Genomic DNA, 26,077 nt, shown 5'->3' on the forward strand with positions numbered 1-26,077 from the left:
TGTAGGTACTGGGTTCATATCTTGGTACCGGTTCCCATACAGTATGTTTTAATGGGTCTGTGGGGTTATGTAAGGTCACAAAACTGCAGTTCTTCACAGACTACTTTTAAAGTTTTTTGTAAATCATTTCAATTTGGTTTGTCATAGAAAGAAAAGTAAAATTGTGTTTTGAAAGTAACAAAAATGTACCAATTTTGTGCGCGATTAAAAACCATTTTGGTTCAGAATTAAATAAAACTGTAATCCCATAGTAAGAAAACAACGGAGGGAGTAACAAGAAAATAATCCAAGTTATCTCATATAGCAAGACTACACCAGTCCATAAAAACAAAATAGCGACCATAATGCTGTAAGTGTCGTTTTCTTTTTATTTGTCTTTTCACATTAAACCAAATTTCAACATTGGGGACCAATCAGATAGTTTGCAAACGTTAGTGATGCTTGCTGTCACTGAATATGGGCCGTATCATAAGAATCATAATGTTATGTTTGACATTAAATAGTCGTAATCTAAAATCGGTGTCATTAAAACATTACTATTCCTTTCATTTTCGTCTTTTCAGGAGGACGTATCAAGTGTTTGACTTTCTGTGAAAGTTCCCAGTCAGTGGCGTCGGCATCAGACAACGCTACCATCCATGTGTACAGGTATTGTTAGTGATGATGAATATTGTAAAATATTATGAACACCAAAAGAAATGCATATCAGGGTTATGGTTAGTTTGTAAGTAGAATTGGTTTAGCAGGCGTCGAAATAAGTCAAGAATGGTCATTCTAGTTACCAGGAGGTTACCACATGTCAAGAAAGTCGAGAATGGTACTTCCTTCTACACAAAACTATTCCCCCTAAATTTTGATCAGCAGAGTGTTATTTAGATAAACATACAGTACCAGCAGAAAGTTTGTTTTGTTTAACGACACCACTGGAGCACATTGATTAATTAATCATCGGCTGTTGGATGTCAAACATTTGATAATTTTGACACGTAGTCATCAGAGGAAACCTGCTACATTTTTCCTAATGCAGCAAGGTATCTTTTATATACACAATCCCACAGATAGGATAGCACATACCACAGCCTTTAATATACCAGTCATGGTGCACTGGCTGGAATGAAAAATAGCCCAATGTTTCCATCTGGGATCGATCCCAAACTGACTGTGAAATCAAGCGAGCGCTTTACCATTGGGCAGCATCCTGCCCCAGTATTGTTAGATTAGAAATGCTCAATTCTGTGAGATGATAAACAGTATATCGACCTGTAATTATTCTGAATTGAAGTGTGTGTTAATCACTTGTTCAAAAACTAAATTTAATGTTACAGCTGACAATTATATTTGCATTTCATTTGGTGTTCAATATGCTTTAGTTTTGCAGGAACTTCATTTATGTGCTGATCTCGCACTGACAAATTATAAACACATTTTAAGATCCTGTGTTCAGTAAAATCATTCAGACTGAATATTTAGATACTAATGAATAATGTACCGGCCTCGGTGGCGTAGTGGTTAGGCCATCGGTCTACAGGCTGGTAGGTGGCTCGGATCCCGGTTGAGGCATGGGATTTTTAATCCAAATACAGACTCCAAACCCTGAGTGAGTGCTCCGCAAGGCTCAATGGGTAGGTGTAAACCACTTGTACTGACCAGTGATCAATAACTGGTTCAAGAAAGGCCATGGTTTGTGCTATCCTGCCTGTGGGAAGCGCAAATAAAAGATCCTTGCTGCCTGTCGTAAAAGAGTAGCCCATGTAGTGGCGACAGCGGGTTTCCTCTAAAAAACTGTCAGAATGACCATATGTTTGACGTCCAATGATAAGATAAAAAAATCAATGTGCTCTAGTGCATCGTTAAATAAAACAAACTTTTCTTTTCCCTTTTTTCTCTATCGAATACATTTTTAAATAATCATATTTTAACACCCAATAGCCATAGTTTAAAAATGCGCTGAGGTATCGTTATGCAAATATTGCTTTTACTTTTATACTTAACTTGACTCATACACTTGCATTTTCCACTATATTAGTAGTCTGGTCCGAACATCCCAACAGCCAATGGGATGGCCAAAATCTTCCAATGAGTCCTCTTCTTCCTGTTCTTGTCACGTGACTAAAGCTTCTTTCTTTCTCCTTTGCTGTTATGTTTCGTACATCTATTTTCGTTTTTGTTAGTTTGCTAATGTACATCTGTTATTTGATTTTGTTTCAGAATTGATGCCGATCGCCTGAGTCCAGTAGAGATCATGGATGTTGACAAACAGAAATATGGTCATGTTGTCGACATCACACATTTTGATGCAGGTAAAATGAAACATATCTTATGTTCATCTAAAAGCTAACTGAAGAATTTGCATGCCTAAAGCCGTATTACGATTCGATTTCTTATACATTAAAACCTGTCCAAACCAGACCCTGAACAAACCTAAATCCGGTTAAAACTGGCCAAGTTTCATGTTCCCAAATTTTAAAAATCAAAATCATCGGATTCTGGCTATATTGGATTCATATTAGGTCTCCAATGTGATCCTATTTAGACAGGTTTTACTTAATAAACTTATATGCTTTCCTATATGCAAATCATAAGTCTCATCACCAATTTTTAAGACTACCCAGCTAGAAAAAGATATCTGGTCAAAGCATTGTAAATATATATAGTTGTATGCATGTAAGTCAAAAACAGGCTTTGTAAATTTGGTTGGTAATATTTGTATCAAGATGTAAACGTTATATAAATGGAGATAGGTATTTCTTCAAACAATTTGACAGTAAGATATAGCAGGCAAGTTGAGAAATATATTTTTCAAGTTACCCGACAGATGCACTGAACACAATCTTTTTCTCATAAAAATTCTGAAATGGCATTCTGCCTAGATTGTAAACAAGATCTACAGGGGAAAAAAAAAAAAAAATGACGTAGCACAGGAATTCACTAATAAATTTGTGTGCTTCACACTAAGTTTTGGAGTGGTCAGACTAAACCCACAGCTAAAAGCTAATGGAAAATGACAGGTGTGTGGCATGGATAGCCACAAGAGACCAGCACCTGTCATAATTGGAGAGACAAGGACTGGGATGTGGAGCAGGGGGGAGGGCAGCAAAATAAATTGAAAGATAGGAGGAGAAGCCAGATTGGCAAAAAATAAGATGGAATTCAAATGAGGGAAAAGAAAGGGGGCAGTGGAATAATTAGAGAGTGTTTGTACACTCCATTTCCATCCTCCTTTGGATCTGCCCCTGAATTAGTATTGGTGTATTTTCTTGTACTGTACAGGGTCTCAGTCGGTTCTGACGTATGCGACAGTGAACGGTTACCTCATGGGCTGGGACCTTAGATCCAACTCCATGGCCTGGCAACTCAAAAACGACGCACGGACAGGTGAGTATCAGTAAAAAACAAATAGCTTAATTGTGAATTTTACCTCTCGATTAAATAATCAAACAGAAATCTTCCATCAAATTAGTTTATGGTAATTTATTGTTGATAGTTTGTTTTATTTTTGTTACAGAAATCTTGTATACATGCAGCAAAAAGTTTGTAAATTGTTGAAATTTGACAAATATTACGACATACCATATGATTGTGCAAATCATCTCCTAATGTTTATTAATAGCCAATTAATTATTTATTGAAAACGATTTAATATTTCCAAGGCTAACTCTGCCACTCACCAAATTCGTCAACTGAGAATTTTAGAAATAATTTGTGAATTTTATTTTAATCTGATGAAACAATTTCATGTAATAATTGGTGTTTTGTTGGAAAATTATTTTGGGTTTTGCTTCTGGGTTTTTTCCGATAACTTGGCAAAATGTTTTGTTCACCCAGAGCTAGCCCTAATTACCTTCATTACTTATGAATATATACCAGTACCTTGTACAATAACATGTGCATTAGCCGAGAATTTTTCCAGTGTGATACAAGAGTAATGGAAAACTCCCACAGTCAAGATTTGTAATTAAGGCTTGTTTGAAGCTTGTTTCTATACTGCACACTGAAATCGGTAAATCCAGTTTGACATATTTTGTTGTGTTAATTTTAGTTGGCTGAGGGTTTTGTTTATTTCAGGGCTGATAACAAGTTTTGCGGTGCACCACACGCAATGTTGGCTGGCCATCGGAACCAGTAGTGGCTGCCAGGTGTGCTGGGACATGCGCTTCCAGCTGCCAATCAATACCATAACACACCCCACTGGTGAGTCGACCAATCACAGTAGTCAGAAAAAGACATGTTTTTGTTATTGTGTACGAGTTAAGTTATTTTTAACCTTTAGACTACTGGATTAATTTTTAACAAAAACCACGTTGAGTGGGTACAAGTTTATAATTTTTACTCACATATATTCACTTAAACGTTTCATAAATACATGAAATAAAGTTCATATATGAATCGGTAAGTATTATTTTCGTGTCTTTTTTTGTAATTTTTATTATTTTAGATTGGCTAATGGTGATTAAAATTAGGCAAAAAATCTAAAAAGTTGCGTTTACATACGGGCATTTGTGGCCAGCTGTCCAGTATTTATGTCCATTATTCCCGATAACAGTGGTTTTCTGACTAGAATTTTTTTTTAAACCCGAACTACGATTCATATTGCAATATTTGGTAATTTTCATTGTTGGTAAAACGATCAAATTTATTATCAAATTAGCTGTTACAATCAGCTATCGATCCCTGAAAATGACCGCGACGTGCCGCCATTGTTGTCAAGCGAAAATACTTGCCAAAAACCACTTTTTGAACTCAAAATTTCAAGGTATTTTCAATTGAAAAAATCAAAACAAAAACCACCATTTTGAAAAAAAATCTTTTTTCTTTAATTATATTTCCGTTTCCGGTGAGTGTCGTGTGCAAAACGGCGGGAAATATGAATTGGGGAATGCACTGTATACAGTGTACAGTATATCAACTGACCTGATGTCGGGCGAGATATCTCGCCTGCAGTAGTCAGAAGGTTAAAGATTTTACTATTTATGAGTTAAAACATCTAGTCTGTCCCACAGGAAACACCTTTTTTTTCCATTATATGGAATTTACTACAAGTTATTTATTTCTGAGCTGATTGTTTTTTAAATTGCACACAAATTTTTTATTTTTTTTTTATTTCCAAAAGATGTTTACTTTTCTTCTTACGTTGAACAAAAGTGAAACTATTTACCAAATTTTTTTTTGTAGGAGGATGGAATGGAATATAATACAGTGGAACCTCGTTAGTCCAGACAGTATGGTTATTAAAAAAAAACGTCCGGATTAACGAATTTCCGGATTACTGAAATGTACGTGATGAGTAACCTCCCTTGATTCACAAACAAAATAAAAACGACACATTTGATTTTTAGAACCAGACATTTCTTCAACCAGTTTTGATCCGTCTCGTGGTGTGAATAAGGCGCTATTTGCATGTCCGTGAGGCTAGTCTACTATTCAGTAGTGTACTGCCAGGTGCTTGTCTTAAAGTTAGAAAATGCGATTAAATAAAATGAAATACTGTTTAAGACATGTTACATTGTTGATACTAAATGTTTGTTTTCTAGTGACAACAAGTTTTAAATTTTATTAGTCGTACCGGTTAATGTTGTAAATCTAGGCCACGTGGTTGAGTTCATTTCCACGAAGTGGGTACGTTGTTGAGGAATGCATATTGTTTCTCACTTATATACAATCATTATTAGTTTAAAGTTTTTACGTTGACAGATTATATTTTAAACATATAAAATGGCGAAATTATAATTCATTTCTGCTATATCTACTGATATAATACTAGTGCCGACATGATACATCCCTCCGCCCCTAGCACAGAAATACAACTCTCTCAAAACCGGCGTGAAACTGAATGAGAATTCTTCCACTTGTGAAAGAGTCACAAGCCTTGATAGCAATAACATATAAAGACGTTTCCTTTGTCTTTATTTTGGGTGACTGGCAATACTCTTGAATAAATAATACAGGTAAGTTAGGAGGGTAGTTACAAAACGAGGTCATGGGGTACCGTAGGGTATGATCAAGAGTTACCCACTTCTAAAAATAAAATACTCTTCTTTTTTTCATAAAATAAAATAAAACAGCCTGTCTGGTCATAGATCAAAGAAATTATATTTAAAAAAAACATCAGACACTTGTGAACACTTGTGCTCTATCCGACTAACACTAAATAAACACAGGTGAATGGTTAAATAAACTGCGGTGTGAAACCCCGTACAGCCATTTTATCTCTCTCGATTCCTTGAGCGTTAATTGGCGGATTACTTTTATGTTCAGTCAGCGGCGACCGGTCAAACGAAGCAATTTGCCTTTACTTTTAACATTTGGTTTAGAATTATGACCGTCCGGTTCCGGAAGCTGAATATCTGGATTAATGAATAACTTTACTGAGTGATCGTTTCGTTTTGCAAAAAAACGTCCGTAAGGTGAGGATTCCGGACTACTGGAGTCCGGACTAACGAGGTCCACTGTATACTTTTAAGTTATATGACATTCATAGCAGATGGTAATAGCTGCCTATTATTTTATTTTCACCTTTTGATTCTATTTAATGACAAAATATGGTTAAAATCTGTGATTTACAGGAACTAAAGTTAAGACACGTAATACAGTTGTTTACGTATTACAGAAACTAGAGGAAAAGACAAAAAGTGTGATTTACAATCTAAGAGTAAAAACAATTAATATAAAAAAAAAAGTTGTTAATAACAGGAGATAGAGTTCAGGACTAAAATGGTAAAAATCTCTGTATTACACATCTTTGAGTTAAAACAACTCATGTAAAAAAAAAAATTGTATTACAAGAGCTAGAGTAAAAGACTAAAGTGGTTAAAATCTGTGATTTACAGGCATTAATGTTAAAACAACTAATACAAATTGTTTGTGTATTAAAGAAGCTAGAGTATAGAACTAAAATGGTTAAACTCTGTGTATTACAGGTGCTAGAGTTCGGCGACTAATCATGCACCCTAAAGACCTGCCGTGGATCGTGTCCGCCCTGCAGTGGAACAACGAGGTGTCCATGTGGGATGTGGAGACGGGCGCCAGACAGAAGTCTCTGTGGGCGAGCACGGAGCCACCACTCTCACAGTCCCAGGTCAGAGTTGTCTTTCCCTACATTTCTCAGGTCATAGTTGTCTTTTCCTGCATTTCTCACTCCCTCCTCTTCCCTCTTTCACGATAAAGGGGTGGGATTTAGCTCAGTCAGTTGAGGTCTTGACTGAGGTGTTTGCATCGCAGGATTGAACCACCTCAATGGATCCATTCAACTGATTGGGTTTTTTCTTGTTCCAGCCAGTGCACCACAACTTGTCAAAGACCATGGTATGTGCTTTTCTGTTTGTTTCCTTTGCTACTAATGGAAAAATATAGCAGGTTCCTAATAATGTCTACGAGTCAAAATTGCCAAATGTTTCATATCCAATAGCCGATGATCAATAAATCAATGTGCTCTAGTGGTGATGTTAAAGAAAACAAATTTCATTCATTTACTCAATCATTCATTCAATTAATAAGCAAGGTGCTCTAGTGGTGTTATTCATTCATTCAATCATTTGTTCATTCATTCATTCATTCATTCATTCATTCATTCATTCATTTTTTTCAATTTCTGTTACAGACTAACGGACATGCGGTACATGGAATGCACATAGCCGCGACGGACACGAAGATTTTCCTGTTAACGGGCGGCTCGGACATGAGATGTAGGTTCTGGGACCTGACCAACCCCGCCAACTCGTTCATCATGAGTAACGCGGCCACAGACCCAACTAACATTTCATTCTCTTACAGGTACGTGCTTTATTCAGGGGTTCTGCCAGATGGGACGCCCCATATTAATAGCAATTTGGTGAATTTGATCAGGAAATCTGTTGTCAAATTCAAGTAATATTTTGCTGAACAGAATTATTTTTTAAAATGGCTATACACCTAAAAACGACACACATTTATTTTTTAATTAGCTTTTTGGCGAATTGGTAATGACATATCTTTGGTAAATTTCACTTTAAAACATATTTGCCAATTTGGCAAATGATGGCTTAAACCTTGGGTTCGAACGGTGAACTTGCGTATCCTAAATCTTGAAATTAATGGATATCTTTTTTTATCATCCATTAAAGGCTTTTGTAGGAGATGTCGCTGGCACTATAGTTGGCGATATCTCCTGCAGTATTCTCCTAAGAGATATCGCTTCTTATAATCTTGATTGGTCAAATTTTAATCACAAGATATTATTTTGTTACGTCACTGTGTATGTTTCAGCGCTAAACCGATCATTAGTGATGTCACGCCACTGCCATTCTGCTAGTTAACGAATATACCGCTGCCAAATATAGTGACATTCAACCCATATTACTCATATTGTCTACAAATGAAAAGAATGATAATGGATGATAAAAAGAATACCCCCCCTCGTGTCTTTTGATATCATAATTTATCAGCACTTGTTGATAAAGTATAAAAATCCTTGGCAAGCCTCGGATTTCATACTTTTATCAACTTGGGGAGTATCCTCTATACAATTTTCAATAGATGATAGTAGAACTGCTGTTGAAAATTTGTAAAAGTGCATGAAATGCAGTGGTTGGTTTTAAAACATTTCAAACTCATAACCATCTAGTAGGAACATTTATGGTCTGTTTGGTTTTTATTACACACCCTCAAATTATGTTCTGGCAGAAAGCCTGTTACTACTTACCCATAATGGTGTGTGCTATTTTTCCATTAATGATGTACACTTATAAACAAAAAGTTTAAAGTTTCTAGTGTTTATCAATACCATGAGAGCACATTGATTTATTAGTCATCGTGATGCTATATGCTTACGGCATGGGTTTGTTTTCGTGTGAATACTGAAGACGGTATTAAAGATGAAACAAGCAAAATACATAGGGTGAACACAACAACTATTGCATATTCCAAATAATTCAAATCCTTCCCAATTTTATACACGAAAAAAAGGGGCCTAGCTTCCATATACACAGGTACGCAGCTGCGTACAACCCTGAGATTACAATTTTTTTTAAATTAAAATATATGATGTAAATGCGTGTATAATGTGTTTTATTTCATTGCTGAAAAAGTCTGCGTACCACCTGAAAATCCCAAACTAGACCCCAGAAAAGTGTTTTTTCAAAAATAATTAGTGCATAAGATGTCAGTTTGAGAGAAAACTATGTTTAGTATTTCAAACAATTATAACTTCAGGTATGTATATGGCTCTGTTAAGCAGAAGGGCAGAACCAAAAAAAATCTACATTTCACCCTCCTCCCCCCCCCCCCCCCCCCCCCCCCCCTCTCAAAAACAGAAATTGGACCCATGCATTTTTACACACTGGAGTTTCAGGGCATTTCCAAGTTAAGGAAGAGGTGCACAGTGGCGGATTTAAGGGGGCCCGAAAGTCCCCTTACCCTACATTTTGCGACAGTTATATGTTTATTTAATTTAATTGTTTTTTACGTTGAAGAATCTGATGAAGGGATGAATCTGAGGAATCCCTTTGGCTATACCAGCCTCGGTGGCGTCGTGGTTAGGCCATTGGTCTACAGGTTGGTAGGTACTGGGTTTGGATCCCAGTCGAGGCATGGGATTTTTAATCCAGATACCGACTCCAAACCCTGAGTGAGTGCTCTGCAAAGCTCAATGGGTAGGTGTAAACCACTTGCACTGACCAGTGATCGATAACTGGTTCAACAAAGGCCATGGTTTGTGCTATCCTGCCTGTGGGAAGCGCAAATAAAGGATCCCTTGCTGCTAATCGGAAGAGTAGCCCATGTAGTAGCAACAGCGGGTTTCCTTTCAAAATCTGCTTGGTCCTTAACCATATGTCTGACACCATAATAACCGTAAATAAAATGTGTTGAGTGCGTCGTTAAAAAACCCATTTCTTTCCCTTTGACTACATATCATTGCCACCCCACTCCCCCAAAAAACTAATTTCTAGATCCACCACTGGTGCACCCTCCAGCATCACCTTTTAGAGCAGCCCCTGATTTACGATTTGTTTTTGTTTTTCAGGTCTCAACTCATTGATGGTACGGAGGTGATACAGGAAGTGTGTACGAAGAAACAGATTAGCACGGAGGACATTCCACGGCGAGTTCCGGAGGCGCCATCTTCTGGCCATCACGATATCATCAGTGACGTCAGTATATGTCAGGCGTCACAATGTCTCGTCATAACGGCGTCAAGAGACGGTGTTGTCAAAGTGTGGAAGTGATGTTAGTCTTAAATTAAAGGACAATCTTCTGGCCATCATGACATTATTGGGCTCAGTTGACCTTTTTTTTTCAATTAGACAAAAAAAAACAAGGTATTATTTGGGAGACATCAGTGACATCAGTGTATGTCTCGTCATAACAACATCACGAGACGGTGTCATCAAAGTGTGATGTTAGTCTTCACTTAAAGATCAATCTTCTGGCCATCACGACATTACTGGGCTCAGTCTGCCTTTGTTTTTAAATTAGACAAAAAAAACCAAGGAATTATTTGTGATGTCAGTATATGTCGGGTGTCACAATGTCTCCTCATAACGGCATCATGAGACGGTGTCATCAAAGTGTGATGTTAGTCTTCACTTAAAGACCAATCTTCTGGCCATCACGACATTACTGGGCTCAGTCTGCCTTTGTTTTTAAATTAGACAAAAAAAACCAAGGAATTATTTGTGATGTCAGTATATGTCGGGTGTCATAATATCTCGTCATAACGGCATCACGAGACGGTGTCGTCAAAGTGTGGAAATGATGTTAGTCTTAACTTACAGGCCAATCTTCTGACCATCACAACATTATCAGTGACGTCAGTGTATGTCAGGCTTCACAATGTCTCGTCATAACGACATTACAAGATGTTGTCGTCAATGTCGTCAAAGTGTGGAAGTGATGTTAGTCGTAAATGAAAGGACAATCTTCTGGCCATCACGACATTACTGGCCTCAGTCTACCTTTTTTTTTAATTAGACAAAAAAAAAAGAGCATTATTTTGGAGACACATTATCAGTGACGTCAGTATATGTTGAGCGTTGCAGTGTCACGTCATAATGGCGTCAAGAGACGGTGTCGTCAAAGTGGAAGTGATGTTGAGTCTTGATGTAAAGGAAAGCAAAGGAAGGAAGGAAATGTTTTATTTAACGATGCACTCAACACATTTTATTTACGGTTGTATGGCATCGGTTAACGTAAAGGCTTCTGAAAATTGAAAATTTATGTAACCCATTTACGAGTTTTTGTGTGACCTGTTATGACTGCGTAAATGATGTCCAAGTGAATTACTATACCAAAATTTTACGTGGTCGGAGTGTACCTTAAGCCGAAAGTAAATACCTCACATTATGACATCAAAGCACTGAAAAACTTGCACATGGAAAAATCTCTCATACATGTACATCGACTCTTTTTTTCTTTCTTTTTTCCAGCGCGCTAAATACCCGGTCTCAGAATTGCTTGTCTGGAAAATGTCCTATGTATATGCATTGTATCGATAAACTCGCCCTCGGAAACATGCGCAGTCACATTAATTGAAACCGGGACTTGGGCCCCAGATCATTATTGTTTCAAATTAATAAATAGTTTGGCACTGAAAAAGTGTATAAAATGTGTTTCTTGCACACCCTTTTGAGTGAACACTGCAAGATTTATCACAAGGTCATATCTAACATATGTTGGAGATATTATTGGCTGCTCCAAGGTCTTGACCTACATATATGTGTCAAATCCAAACAGATTTGTGAAATGAACAATACTAAAACTAATTTATGCTAATGACGTGTTAAGTCTGCAAGTTCAAAAACCGTAACTGAATTAGGAAATAAATTTTAATTTTAAAATTGTTTTTAATCTAGTTTTATTTCACTAAATCAACTTGTGATGTGTGACTCAACATGTGACCACATTTGTGACTTGTGATTTGACTTCTGACTTAATGGTTCATGACTTACAAACTCACAAGTTCAGTAAATAACTATGTGACTTATCCTCGGGACTTTTGTTTTGACTTCTTAATTTAGAACAAGTGAACTAATGTGCATGTATTTTAAGGAAAAAATATGTTGACTTGTGGGGCATTTCATACAAATATTATATTGTATTAGTTATATACAGCAAAATGTGTTGCACTTTGTCCATTCCAATTGGAGTTGGTGCTGGATAGTACAAACAATGAATAATGGATTAATCTAAGTGTACCATCATTCAACCATGTATATTTGTATGTTAAATTATTGTTTTTGAACATAAACATGATGATTATATATACCAGATGAATGTTTTGTTAAAATTATGGTACATTAATGACAGCCGGTAGTAGCACAGTATAGTAGGTATACTCTTAAGTGCCTCTTAACAAAAGTTTGTTTTGTTTAACGACACCACTAAAGCACATTGATTTATTAATCATCAGCTATTGGATGTCAAACATTTGGTAATTCTGACATATAGTCTCAGTGGATACACACTACATTTTTCCATTAGTAGTAAGGGATCTTTTATATGTACAGACAGGATAGCACATGCCACAATCTTTGATATACATGTCGTAGTGCACTGGCTAGAACGAGGGCTAGTTCTGGCACTCACCAATTGCGAATTTCAAAAAGAGTTGGCGAATTTTATTTTAATTTGGCGAAATAATTTCATGAAAGAAATTATTTGTTGGAAAATAAATGGGTTTCTGCAGTTTTTGAAGTACGATTGAAAATTTGGCGAAATTTTATGCTGACCCAGAGCTAGCCCGGAGATCGATCCCTGTCTGTGGGCTGTTTCTCATTCCAGCTAGTGCACCACGACTGATCTAGCCCCGAGATCGATCTCCGTCTGTGGGCTGTTTCTCATTCCAGCTAGTGCACCACGACAGATCTAGCCCGGAGATCGATCTCCGTCTGTGGGCTGTTTCTCATTCCAGCTAGTGCACCACGACAGATCTAGCCCCGAGATCGATCTCCGTCTGTGGGCTGTTTCTCATTCCAGCTAGTGCACCACGACTGATCTAGCCCCGAGATCGATCCCTGTCTGTGGGCTGTTTCTCATTCCAGCTAGTGCACCACGACAGATCTAGCCCCGGATCGATCTCCGTCTGTTTCTCATTCCAGCTAGTGCACCACGACTGATCTAGCCCCGAGATCGATCCCTGTCTGTGGGCTGTTTCTCATTCCAGCTAGTGCACCACGACTGATCTAGCCCCGAGATCGATCTCCATCTGTGGACTGTTTCTCATTCCAGCTAGTGCACCACGACTGATCTAGCCCCGAGATCGATCTCCGTCTGTGGGCTGTTTCTCATTCCAGCTAGTGCACCACGACTGATCTAGCCCCGAGATCGATCTCCATCTGTGGGCTGTTTCTCATTCCAGCTAGTGTACCACGACTGATCTATCAAAGGCATGGTATGTGCTATCCTGTGTGGTATGGTGCATATAAAAAAATCCCTTGCTACTACTTGAAAAATGTAACCGGTTTCCTCTAAGACTACATGTGTACGTCACAAATTACCAAATGTTTGACATCTAATTGCTGATGAATAATAAATCAATGTGATCTAGTTGTGTCATTAAAGAAAACTGGCTGGAAATAAGAAATAGCTCAGTGGACCAGACAGGAATTGATCCCAGACCGACTGCGCATCAGGTGAGCACTTTGCCACTGGGCTAAGTCCCGCCCCCCCTCCCCCCGCCCCAGTTTGCTGAGTCAAGATGTATACTACAAGCTAAGTGGTTTGCTATGAAAGACCAGTTAAAACTAAAAGTGAAACCCTGTGTCAAAGAAAGAAAAAAAAGAAAGAAGTGTTTTATTTAACGATGCACTCAACACATTTTTATTTACGGTTATATGACGTCAGACATATGGTTCAGGACCACACAGATTTTGAGAGGAAACCCGCTGTCGCCACTACATGGGCTACTCTTCCGATAGGCAGCAAGGGATCTTTTATTTGCGCTTCCCACAGGCAGGATAGCACAAACCATGGCCTTTGTTGAACCAGTTATGGATCACTGGTCGGTGCAAGTGGTTTACACCTACCCATTGAGCCTTGCGGAGCACTCACTCGGGGTTTGGAGTCGGTATCTGGATTAAAAACACCATGCCTCGACTGGGATCCGAACCCAGTACCTACCAGCCTGTAGACCGATGGCCTGCCACGACGCCACCAAAGCCGGTCAAAGAAAGAAATGTTTTAACGACGCACTCAGCACATTTTATTTACGATTATATGGCGTCAGACATATGGTTAAGAAGCACACAGATATTGAGAGGAAACCTGCTGTTGCCACTTTATGGGCTACTCTTTTCGATTAGCAGCAAGGGATCTTTTATATGCACCATCCCACAGACAGGGTAGTACATACCACAGCCTTTGATATACCAGTCATGATGCACTGGCAAGAACAACAAATAGCCTAATGGGCACACCGATGGGAATTGATCCCACACCGACCGTGCATCGAGCGAGCGCTGTACAACTAGGCTATGTCCCACCCCCCTGTGTCAAAAAAATACAAAGGCAATGATAGGGTACAATATTTTATTCTTGAATAGTTCAAGTTTAAATAAAAATAAATACATGTAATAACATCAACTAAATAAATACGTTTTCTGCAAACTGTAATCTGTTATATAATATATTTGGATTTGAAATCCATTTTTGAAAATGATCTATGGAACACAGAAATATATTATTTTAAATAATGTAATCAAATAAACTAATATGTAATACAGGTATACATCTATATTATCACAGAAATTTGGTAAATATGAATAATTTGATTAAAAGAAACTAATCATATGCCATGTTTTTTTCAAATTTTAATAATAAAAAATACTTTTTTGTCAAACCCCGAGTATATATATATATATATATATGAAATATTCTATTGACCTTTCTAATTGGAATTACTGCTACTTTGTACTATAGCATAAAAAAACACAAAAATAAAATATATCTTTAAATATCTCTAGAAAAATAACTGAAGAACTGTGCCAATACAATAATATGTGTTTGTTATATACTAAAGAAAGGGAATGTACCAGCACCCCAGCACATTGTGTAATCTTGCTTTTAGGGGTCTAATGCTAGGGTCAGACTACCAACTGCCAGCAGAAAGTTGGCCAACTTTCTGCTGTCATGACTTCTATGACGGTACAGTTGCTAGTATGAGCACTCTTACAACTCGATTCTCGTCGTATAACCCTTTAGTTGTTAATCTGAGCACACCCGTTGGCAGTTGGGTAAATTACAACACAAATGTAGAGTTGGCAAACTTTATGCTAGCAGTTGGTAGTCTGAAACTAGCATTACAATGCTAATTATTGGTTTACATGTATTGTCACAGATGAAAGGAATGTCAGTTTACAGCTGTGCACATTTTGAATGGCTTCAGATGGTTTTAATAGAAACAAATGCAAATATATATATTTTTTCTTGTCACAGTTAATTCAGTAAATAAGACTCAAAATGGGTCTCAAATATTCACAAGACATGAAATAAAAGAAAAAAAGGGATTAATAGACACAAAAAATAATAGACGAAATAAAAAAGAAAAAAAGAAGAAGGGATTAATAGACACAAAAAATAATAGACGAAATAAAAAAGAAAAAAAGAAGAAGGGATTAATAGACACAAAAAATAATAGACGAAATCAAAAAGAAAAAAAGAAGAAGGGATTAATAGACACAAAAAATAATAGACGAAATAAAAAAGAAAAAAAGAAGAAGGGATTAATAGACACAAAAAATAATAGACGAAATCAAAAATAAAAATAAAATAATGGGATGCAAAGTATGTAATTTTAAATAAATGTTTTAAAAACTAAATTAATATCTGCATTTCTTTTGTTCAATATATATATATATATACCTCAAGGACAATTACGAAGGGAAATGAAATGTGACAAATAACGTGTATCTTGATGGAATAAATTCTGGAATATAACAAAGTGTTACAAAGATGAACAGGACTATGAACAAGATAACGATAACTCTGCAGGGTCTTTGAAAGTAGAGAAAAAAGAAATGTTATTTAAAGATCCACTCGACACATTTTATTTACCTCATGAACAATTATGAAGGGAAATGAGGGGGAAATGTGACAAATAACATGTATCTTGATGGAATAAATTCCGGAATATGACACAGTATTACAAAGATGAACATGACTGAACAAAATAACAATAACTGCAGGGTCTTTTAAATGAAAGTAGAGAAAGAAAGAAATGTTTATTCGATGATTCACTCGACACATTTTATTTACTGTTATATGGTGTCAATGTTTCATTTAACGAGACATCAAAACATTTTATTTATGGTTATATGGTGTCGGACATGCGGTTAAGAATAACCAAGATAATACGAAAGAAAAGAAAAAAGAAAAAATGTTTTATTTAATGAGACATCAAAACACATTTTAATTACAGTTATATGGTGTTAGATATATTGTCATGTATAATTAGTGAGGAAATCCGCTGTTGCCACGCCAAGGGCTTTTCTTTCCAATTAGCAGCAAGGGATCTTTTATATACACCATCCAACAGACAGGATAGTACATACCACAGCCTTTTTTTCTTTTATTTACACAAGTTGTGAAGCACTGGCTGGAACAAGAAATAGCCCAACAGGCCCACTAATGGGATGGATCCTAAACCAGGCAAGCAATTATTAAGAGAAGAAATCTGCTGCCAACATTCCATGGGCTACTCTTTTTGATTAGCAGCAAGGGATCTTTTATATATCCAACAGACAGGATAGTACATACCACAATGTTTGTTACACCAATTGTAGAGCACCCAATGGACCCATTGACAGGGATCTATCTCAGACTCGCCACGCAGAGCAGAAAAGAATTTGGACAGGAAGTTTTTGGGAGACACTAAATTTCAGAAAGGTAGACAAAATCTGGAGGTTTTTCCACCTTGAAATTGTTACCAACTGATATAACAGCCTACTTTAATAAGGGGTGGTCAAATCCTTTGTATACACAAATACATGTATTTTAACCCCTGTATAAAATATGACCTGTTTGTGTACTACATGTACATGTGTAGCCTACCTCTGTTAGCTCACCCTTTGCATGGCTGTATACAGGTTTACCAATTACAATTTAAAAAAAATTGAAAAATTGATAATACAGCAGGACAATTATAACAATAATATACACTAAGTATATGACTGAATGACACTGAGCAAAAAAAATAATAAAAAAAATAAGAGAAGGAAATCTGGAAAATGTTTATGGGTGTTGAAAAATAGAGGATTTCTGTGATAATTTGGATTACTACACTTAGATTTAACTTGGAATACTAAATGCTGTATAATACTGTAACAATGGCAATAATACTGTCACTTACATGTAATACAAGAATATTAATAAATTAATGTGATAGGGTGGGCAGGTAATTAAAAGATCTATACATCCACAGGACTGGTGCATCACCATGGTTACAGTATATGCCATGGCGTTTGATGTACGAGTTGTGAGGCACTGGTTGGAACGGGAATAAAAATAAATAGCTCTGAGGACTTTTGATTCTTTGAACTCGCTGAGCTAGACCCCATCCAAACAGCTATACCTACTAACTGCAGCTTAACGACACCACTAGAGCACATTGATTAATTACTCATCGGCTGTTGGATGTCAAATATTTGGTAATTTTGAAATTTCTCTTGGAAAGGAAACCCACATTTTTCCATTAGTAGCAGGGGATCTTTTCCATGCACCATCGCACAAGACAGGATAGCACATACCACTGCCTTTGATATACCATTCGTGGTGCACTGGCTGGAATGAGAAATGGGCCATCGATTGGGATTGATCCCAGACCAACCATGCATCAAGTGAGCACTATGTCCTGCCACAGTTCAGTTGAATGTGTACTTATTGGCATGAACAGTGGGCAATTGTGACTGCAATGACAGCCACTGAAGATCATGCCTGCCACCTACCTATGAACACCTACCTTCCCCCTTCACACTCGCCCAAAATGGGTGCTTCACCATTGGTGGCCCGACTCTGGACAAGCATGTTCGAAACCCTAGTGGTATATGTACACATTGACCAGTTACTAAACCAAAACATGACCGTGAAACATATCAACATAACATCTGAAGATAAACATGTTACACTACAACCTGTTTAGATAGAAAAGTTAAAAGTCTGTTGGATGTCAAACATTTGGTAATTTGTGTCACGAAGTCTTAAGATGAAATCTGCTACATTTTTCCCATTAGCAGAAAGGGACCTTTAACATGCATTTTTCCAGACAGGACAGCACATACCAAGTCCTGTCATATACCAATTAGTCTAGCGAATGGTTCCACTAAGGAGGTTTGATCCTACAATGCAAGCACCTCAGTCTCAACCAACTGAGCCGTTTCCCACCCAGAAAAAAAGGAAAGGAATGTTTACTGACCATAAGAAATCCTCAGCATATTGCTTATTCTTAGTCTATTTGATGTTTAAAGTTTGTTTTGTTTAACAAAACTACTAGACCACATTAATTTATTGATCATCGGCTATTGGATGTTTGGTAATTCCTTCATAGTGCAAACCCACCTTATTTTCCACTAGTAGCAAGGGATCTTTTATATGCACTATATCCCACAGACAGGATAGCACATACCACAGTCTTTGATATACCAGTTGTGATGCACTGGCTGGAACGAGATATTTGATGTTTAAGACAGGAACAATAGATCAGTGTTGCTTAGATTTTCGGTTTAGATTTGGGTATGTAGGGTAAAAAAATGGTGGCCTATGCAAAAGGTGTAGAGGGAGCTGTAATGAAAGGGGGGGGGGGGGGGGGGCATGGGACAAAGAGAGAAGACATGGGACAAAAATGGTTAAGAATCACTTACAAGTTCAACATGTTTACACACCAAAACATTTGGCTACAAATATACGACTTAAACAGAGAACATTTACACACAAAACATTCAGCTACAAATATAATGACATTTATAAATACATGAAAATTATAACTTGAATAGATAGCATTTACGTAACTGGCCTTTCTAATACGTTCGATTATTCTTAGAATTGTTTTTATTGAGAGGGAAGGGGGAGGCACTCGCTTAGCCAGGCTTTTATAAGGTGAAGGCAACTATATAGTCTATGAGTCATGTTATATGGCAACTAGAAATATAAAATGTGTGTGGGGGAGGGGTCATGGCTCCCCCTTTTGCTACGCCAGTGGTGGGTGGTGGTTGTGATTGTACAGAAGTTAAGTTTTAAAAACTGCATCTTCAAAAAATACTGTATGAGTTGAATGAAATAACTAGATGTACATAACAAAATATTTCATTAAATTTAACACAGGAAGTAAAACAAAACAATACGCAACAAAATGTGATTGAATAATACTTTCCTGAGGCATGAATAAAATGAATCAAAATGAATCAAAATGAATGAATGTTTAAAGACACCCCAGCACGAAAAATACATTGACTATTGGGTGTCCAATGCCCTTATATGAGGCATGATTAAACAACAAAACGATACAAATGAAAGAACTAGTAATAAGGCCTTAAAAAATATATTATTTCCAGAAAACCAATCTTCTACCTAGGAAAAAAAAGGTGACATAACTTGTTTTATCCGGGTTTAAAAAAAAAAAAAAAAATATTAACACAGTGAAAAGAGTACCGGGTACATGGATAACATTTTTATTTGTATTAAAAAAAATAAGTAACCATTTTTCATTTTTTTTTAAAACCTGACTTGCATGTTCCTGGAAACACCTTCTTTTTTTCTTAAAGGCCTAACATACATTAATCGTGAAGACAAATATGGTAAGGTATGAAAGTGTAAAAAAAGAAAGAAAGGAATGTTTAGTGACACCCCAGCACATTGTTTAATCAAAAGGTGAAGAAAGCAAGATTAAATCATTAAAAGCCATATCTAGTAAGTTATATAGTGATAGCGTCACAATATATAAACCTGTGTTATAAAGACTATGTGTGTTTCAAACTATGTTTCAGCTCATTTGAATGCTTCCATTTTGATAGAGAATACAATATGAGAATATCTGACAGATAGTTATTCTTTAGATGCTATAATTTGTTTTTAAAACATTATTTGCACTGTGAGGTGGAGCAGTCACAAAAAATTGGTTGAAAGTGTGTTAAGTTAGACTACTAAAAATCAAGATAAAAATCGTTCATCATATTTTTTTGAAAAACCGAAAATCCATTTGTATTATTTTTTGTAATTGGCGACTTTGGTGAATGACATCTAACATGTGAAAGCGAGTTGAATATATTTAAAATAAATTTTAAGATAAATAGTATCTAATATTTATCTCTTACATATCCTAAAAAAAAAAGTTAAAAAGAAAATTAAATGTGTTTTTTTCCAACTAAAAGGGCAAGTTGTCAGTTACAGATTGCTAGATTTAGTGTATCAGACTAATGCTAGACTCAAACTACCAACTGCCAGCACAAAGTTGGCCAACTCCCCAATCTCACGACTTCTACGAGTGTCCAGTTGCTATTATGAGTGCTCTTACAACTCAATTCTCGTCGTATAACCCATTAGTTGTTAATATGAGTGCACTCATCGTCAGTCGGAAATTACAATGCAACCATCGAGTTGGCCAACTTCGTCATGACAATTGACAGTCTGACTCTAGCATTATATTTACATTCTTAATTTAAAACATAAGAATTTAAAACCGACAATATTTAGTTTGCGGAAACATATAGTTCAGGGCTAGCTCTGACTGATCAGAAAATTTTGCCAAATCATCTTAAAAATGCAAAATCTATAGCTATTTTCCACCAAAATATTAAATATGACACAATTTTTTTCCACCAAAATAAAATAAAATTCTCCAATTATTCTGAAAATTTGCAATTTGCGAATTTGACGAGTTTCAGAGCTAGCCCTGCATACTGGACTGAATTTACGAAGCCTGTTTTTCTTAAATGCAAGTGTTTAAGCATTGTAAATACATGTAGATAACAGTGTAAATACATGTAGATAACAGTGTAAATACATGTAGATAACAGTGTGTGAATACATGTAGATAACAGTGTGTAAATACATGTAGATAACAGTGTGTAAATACATGTAGATAACAGTGTGTAAATACATGTAGATAACAGTGTGTAAATACATGTAGATAACAATGTAAATACATGTAGATAACAGTGTAAATACATGTAGATAACAGTGTGTAAATACATGTAGATAACAGTGTAAATACATGTAGATAACAGTGTAAATACATGTAGATAACAGTGTGTGAATACATGTAGATAACAGTGTAAATACATGTAGATAACAGTGTGTAAATACATGTAGATAACAGTGTAAATACATGTAGATAACAGTGTGTAAATACATGTAGATAACAGTGTAAATACATGTAGATAACAGTGTGTAAATACATGTAGATAACAGTGTAAATACATGTAGATAACAGTATGTAAATACATGTAGATAACAGTGTAAATACATGTAGATAACAGTGTAAATACATGTAGATAACAGTGTGTAAACACATGTAGATAACAGTGTGTAACATGTAGATAACAGTGTGTAAATACATGTAGATAACAGTGTAAATACATGTAGATAACAGTGTGTAAACACATGTAGATAACAGTGTGTAACATGTAGATAACAGTGTGTAAGATACAAACACACTTTGTAACTTCAGCCCACTAATTGTGCAATAAATGTACATGTATGCCAGTATTACGACTTTAAAAAAATATATATAAACAAAATAACAATATATGACAAACATTTGGCACACTGAGAGATCCAACCTAATAGGTAGCATGCTGTATCGTCTATAAACTAAAGAACAGAACTGAAGTTAAAAACAAAAAGTGTATTCGGTGACAATAGTATGTTCGACAGTTGTCAGAAAATCGAAAATAATTTCATGTTTTAGATGCAGGAGCTGTCTCATAGGAATAATATTTGAAGTGATGGTGGTGGGGGTGGGGGTGGGGGTGGGGGGAGTACAATCTCAAGTCAAGAACGCACGATCTCTAGTCTGCTAGTCAGGGAGTCGCAATTAAAGCCAGATTTGTATCTTTATTTATCTAAAGAGTAGGACCAATTTTTTTTTTTTAATTTCATCCTCAAGTTGCAGGACTAGCTCTGCCACTCGCCAAATTCAAATTTTATTTTGATTTGGCGAAGATGTTTCATGTAATAATTGGTATTCTGTTGAAAAATAACAGTGGTTTTACATATTTAAAGCTAATTTGGCGAATTGTTTTGCTAATCTACAGCTAGCCCTACTCAAGTTGGGGTGGGGTGGGCACAATCTGTAGCCAGATTTGTATCTTTATTTACATAAAGAGTAGGACCAAACAACAAAAACCTATTTTCATCCTCAAGTCGAGGGGGGGGGGGGGGGGGGGGGGGGGCACACAATCTCTAGTCAGGGGGTCAAAAGCCAGATTTGTATATTTATATAAAGAGTAGGACAAAAACAAATCATCCTCAAGTTGGGGTCGGGGTCGGGGGTGGGGAAGAGCCTGTGCCCCCGCACCCAGTATCCCTGTTTGTCATGGCCTGAGGGAACAATATTTTAAAATCCTACTGAATATATTCATGTAACCAGCAAGTTTCAAGTCGACTAGTCGACTGATTTGCTATGCATCAAGTGTCCAAAAATCAGTCTACAACAGTATAGAATATGTGTATTTTAAAATACACTCATGAAAGAAGTCCTGGTGATACCCAATGCTAGCTAGGTTCACACTACCAACTGTCACGACAAAGTTGTCCCAACTTTCTGCTCTCACGACTTCTATGACGACTGTCCAGTTGCTAGCCTGAGCAACTCGATTCTCATTGCATAACCCATTAGTTGTTAATCTGAGCGCACCCGTCATTGTTTGGGAGTTGAGGGAAATTACAACGAAACCGTCGGCGTGACAGCTGACAGTTTGAGCCTTGCATAAGTCTGTGACTTTTTAATCTCCGAAATGAATACCGATTCACTACTGACTGATTTAGGTCGTTTGCATTATTCTGATGTTATATAACATGAAATACTGTGCCCTCGGGATTATGTTTAACTTAAGTCCATTGAACAAAATCAATTTGGAGCACTAAGTTTTCTGAAAATGTTAAGTTAAACAATTTTTATCCATTAGCACATAAATTTGATTTTAAAAATTACAGAACATTCCCATCTCGAATATCAAACTTTTGACGACCTCTGGGGACAGATTTTTTTCGAAGCTATCTTAGCGCTACGATATCTTAAAACCATCACAGACTACACACACCATATAGTGACATCATATCCTGCGATGGTTTTGCAATATCATAGCGCTAAAATAAGATTCAAAAGTATGAGCCCTGAATTTTTAAACATCTTTTTTGTTCTCTTTTGTTTTCTAGTTTCAATTTTCTGATGATTCAAGAGGGTGTTTTTTTCACATAAGTTATTCTGAGTTATCTAGATTAAATTTCCTGATGATTCAAGAGGTTTTTTTTTCACATGAGTCATTTTGAGTTATCTAGATTCAATTTCCTGATGATTCAAGAGTTTTCTTTTTCACATGAGTCATTTTGAGTTATTTAGTTTCAATTTTCTGATGATTCAAGAGGTTTTTTTTTCACATGAGTAATTTTGAGTTATTTAGTTTCAATTTCCTGTTGATTCAAGAGTTGTCTTTTTCACATGAGTCATTTTGAGTTATCTAGCTTCAATTTTCTGATGATTCAAGTCTTCTTTTTCACGAGTCATTTTTAGTTATTTAGATTCAATTTTCTGATGATTCGCGAGATTTCTTTTTTACGTGAGTCATTTTGAGTTATCTAGCTTCAATTTTCTGATGATTCAAGAGTCTTCTTTTTCATATGAGTCATTTTTAGTTATCTAGATTCAATTTCCTGATGATTCGCGAGATTTCTTTTTTACATGAGTCATTTTTAGTTTAACGTCACTATTTGGGTTCAAGCTTAGCAGAGTGTCAGTCTGAGTCAGTGTGTATATACTGTCCCTTGCACTAGAAGCTGTCATCATTTTGTTTTTCTGCAAAAAATTATTTTTGTTTTCTTCTTCTGCAACCAAATTAATTTCATCTTCGACGTCCTCGGTCTCTTGCTCAGTTTCAACCTCGGATGAATTGCCGTTCTTTTCCTTCTGGCTTTGTTGCAACTTGTCGCCAATTTTTGCAGTCAAGTCGTGTTGCGACTTTTCTTCACTTTCTACCTTTTTAGGAACAGAGTTGTTTGGAGAGATTGTATTATTTTTGACATTTTTGGGAGCTGATTCACGTAGAGATTTCTTACTGTTGTCAACAATTTTCCGAGTCGAATCTTGTGGCGATTTGTCCTCACTGTTTTTGACAATATTTGAAGTGGAATCCACCTTGTTTTTGACAGTTTGTGAAGGGGAATCGGGTGAAGATTCATCACTGTTTTCAACACTGTTTTCAGTGCAATCACGCTGCGATCTTTCCTTAAAGTTTGTTGCAGATACAGATTTTTTAACAGTTTCAACACTTTTTGGAGTAGATTTATTTTCAGACTTACCACTACCATTATCGACACCTTTTCGAGTCGAATCATCCTTACAAACTAGTTTGGCACTTTTTGTTTGATTGCTTAAGTTATTCTGATTAGTACTTAGTTTGTCAGATTTATTTCTTGCACCAAGTTTTTTGTTTCCATTAGCAGATGTAAAACTATCAGATTTTCGGGCCGACAAATCAGCGTTAGTCGTCGAGGCTTCCGATTTTCTAGCAGACACACCATTATTTGACGTAACACCTTGAGTGTTTTTGGCAGATGTAACCAAATCTGATTTACCAACTTCAGTGTTTTTGGCAGTTGTAACAGAATTTGATTTACCAACTTCAGTGTTTTTGGCAGGTGTAACAGAATCTGATTTACCAACTTCAGTATTTTTGGCAGATGTAACCAAATCTGATTTACTAGCTTCAGTATTTTTGGCAGATGTAACCGAATCTGATTTACCAACTTCAGTGTTTTTGGCAGATGTAACCGAATCTGATTTACCAACGTCAGTGTTTTTGGCAGATGTAACCGAATTTGATTTACCAACTTCTGTGTTTCTGGCAGATGTAACCGAATTTGATTTACCAACCTCAGTGTTTCTGGCAGATGTAACCGAATTTGATTTACCAACTTCAATGTTTCTGGCAGATGTAACAGAATTTGATTTACCAACTTCCGTGTTTTTGGCAGCTGTAACCGAATTTGATGTCACACCTTCATTCTTCTTCGCAGCTGTAACCGAATTTGACGTAACACCCTCATTTTTCCGAGATGATGCAACTGTACTGGATGTAACTATTTCAGATTTGCGACCAGGAGCAGGCAAAGTCATCGAGCCGATGTTACCATTTTGAGATTTTGCTACAGTCGAAGAATTTTTGTTTGGAGCAGAGCTGGAAGTTCCAACGGGTCTGGCGCTTGTTCCGGTGGTTCTTGCGCTCACAGTGATATTGCCAACACTGGGAAGTCGACTGTCAGAAGCGGAACCCTGGATGGTGTTGACCACGGGCACGCTGGTGGGTTTCTTCTGTGAGTTTGCAGACATGAATATGTCCACCTGTTTCACCTGGTACGGGGAGCCTGTTGCAATTTGAGTCGAGGAGGTGGCGCCTCTCGGAACAACACGAACGGGTGATCTCCCTTGCTGTATGGGTCTCGCTCTCTCCGGTGACACGCTTCTTGTGTGACGAGGTGCGACGGCGGACGGGTTCGAACCACAGTACAGGATTGTAAATGTTTTTAGTGAATTCAGCGGCATCAGAACCTGGCATTTGCGACTCTTCTCAAAACATTCGATTGCTATATCTGAAAGATGAATTAAAGGTTTCAGTTTTTGTGTAAAGTACACATTGGAACAGATCTATGCATCAAAGCATTATTTACCTTTTGCATAATTTCTGCAATTTGTTTTAGTTAAACATTCATATACAAATATGATATAGAATTTTAAGAAAGTGTGTGTATGTTTGTGTGTGGGTGTATGTACCGTATTTGACCGGAAATTAGCCCATGTCTTTGAATAAGCCCCCTTCTGTTTTGATAGCATTACAGAAATTAGGCCCTCATTCGTAAATAAGCCCACCCCCAACTTCGTCACCTTATAAATAACACAAAA

The 26,077-nt window shown here is 36.7% G+C and overlaps 2 protein-coding genes across 3 annotated transcripts in view; one reads left to right on the forward strand and one right to left on the reverse strand.

The window, feature by feature from the left end:
• LOC121390060 (phosphoinositide 3-kinase regulatory subunit 4-like) overlaps nucleotides 1-12,229 on the forward strand; it is a 47,492-nt gene extending 35,263 nt beyond the window's left edge. For both annotated transcript variants that reach the window (XM_041521767.1, XM_041521768.1), the window contains exons 28-34: nucleotides 564-648; nucleotides 2,209-2,300; nucleotides 3,271-3,375; nucleotides 4,066-4,191; nucleotides 6,918-7,075; nucleotides 7,598-7,770; nucleotides 9,998-12,229. In XM_041521767.1, the coding sequence (XP_041377701.1) occupies nucleotides 564-648; nucleotides 2,209-2,300; nucleotides 3,271-3,375; nucleotides 4,066-4,191; nucleotides 6,918-7,075; nucleotides 7,598-7,770; nucleotides 9,998-10,199 (941 nt within the window). In that variant the 3' untranslated portion in view covers nucleotides 10,200-12,229. The remainder of the gene's footprint in view (nucleotides 1-563; nucleotides 649-2,208; nucleotides 2,301-3,270; nucleotides 3,376-4,065; nucleotides 4,192-6,917; nucleotides 7,076-7,597; nucleotides 7,771-9,997) is intronic.
• A 9,129-nt stretch (nucleotides 12,230-21,358) lies between these two features.
• Nucleotides 21,359-26,077, reverse strand: part of LOC121390355 — a 134,992-nt gene continuing 130,273 nt past the window's right edge. The window contains exon 15 of the mRNA XM_041522147.1: nucleotides 21,359-25,767. Coding sequence (XP_041378081.1) covers nucleotides 23,825-25,767 — 1,943 coding nt within the window. The 3' untranslated portion in view covers nucleotides 21,359-23,824. The remainder of the gene's footprint in view (nucleotides 25,768-26,077) is intronic.

This window comes from Gigantopelta aegis, chromosome 15 (genome assembly GCF_016097555.1).
Source record: "Gigantopelta aegis isolate Gae_Host chromosome 15, Gae_host_genome, whole genome shotgun sequence".
Taxonomy (NCBI): Eukaryota; Metazoa; Mollusca; class Gastropoda; order Neomphalida; family Peltospiridae; genus Gigantopelta; species Gigantopelta aegis.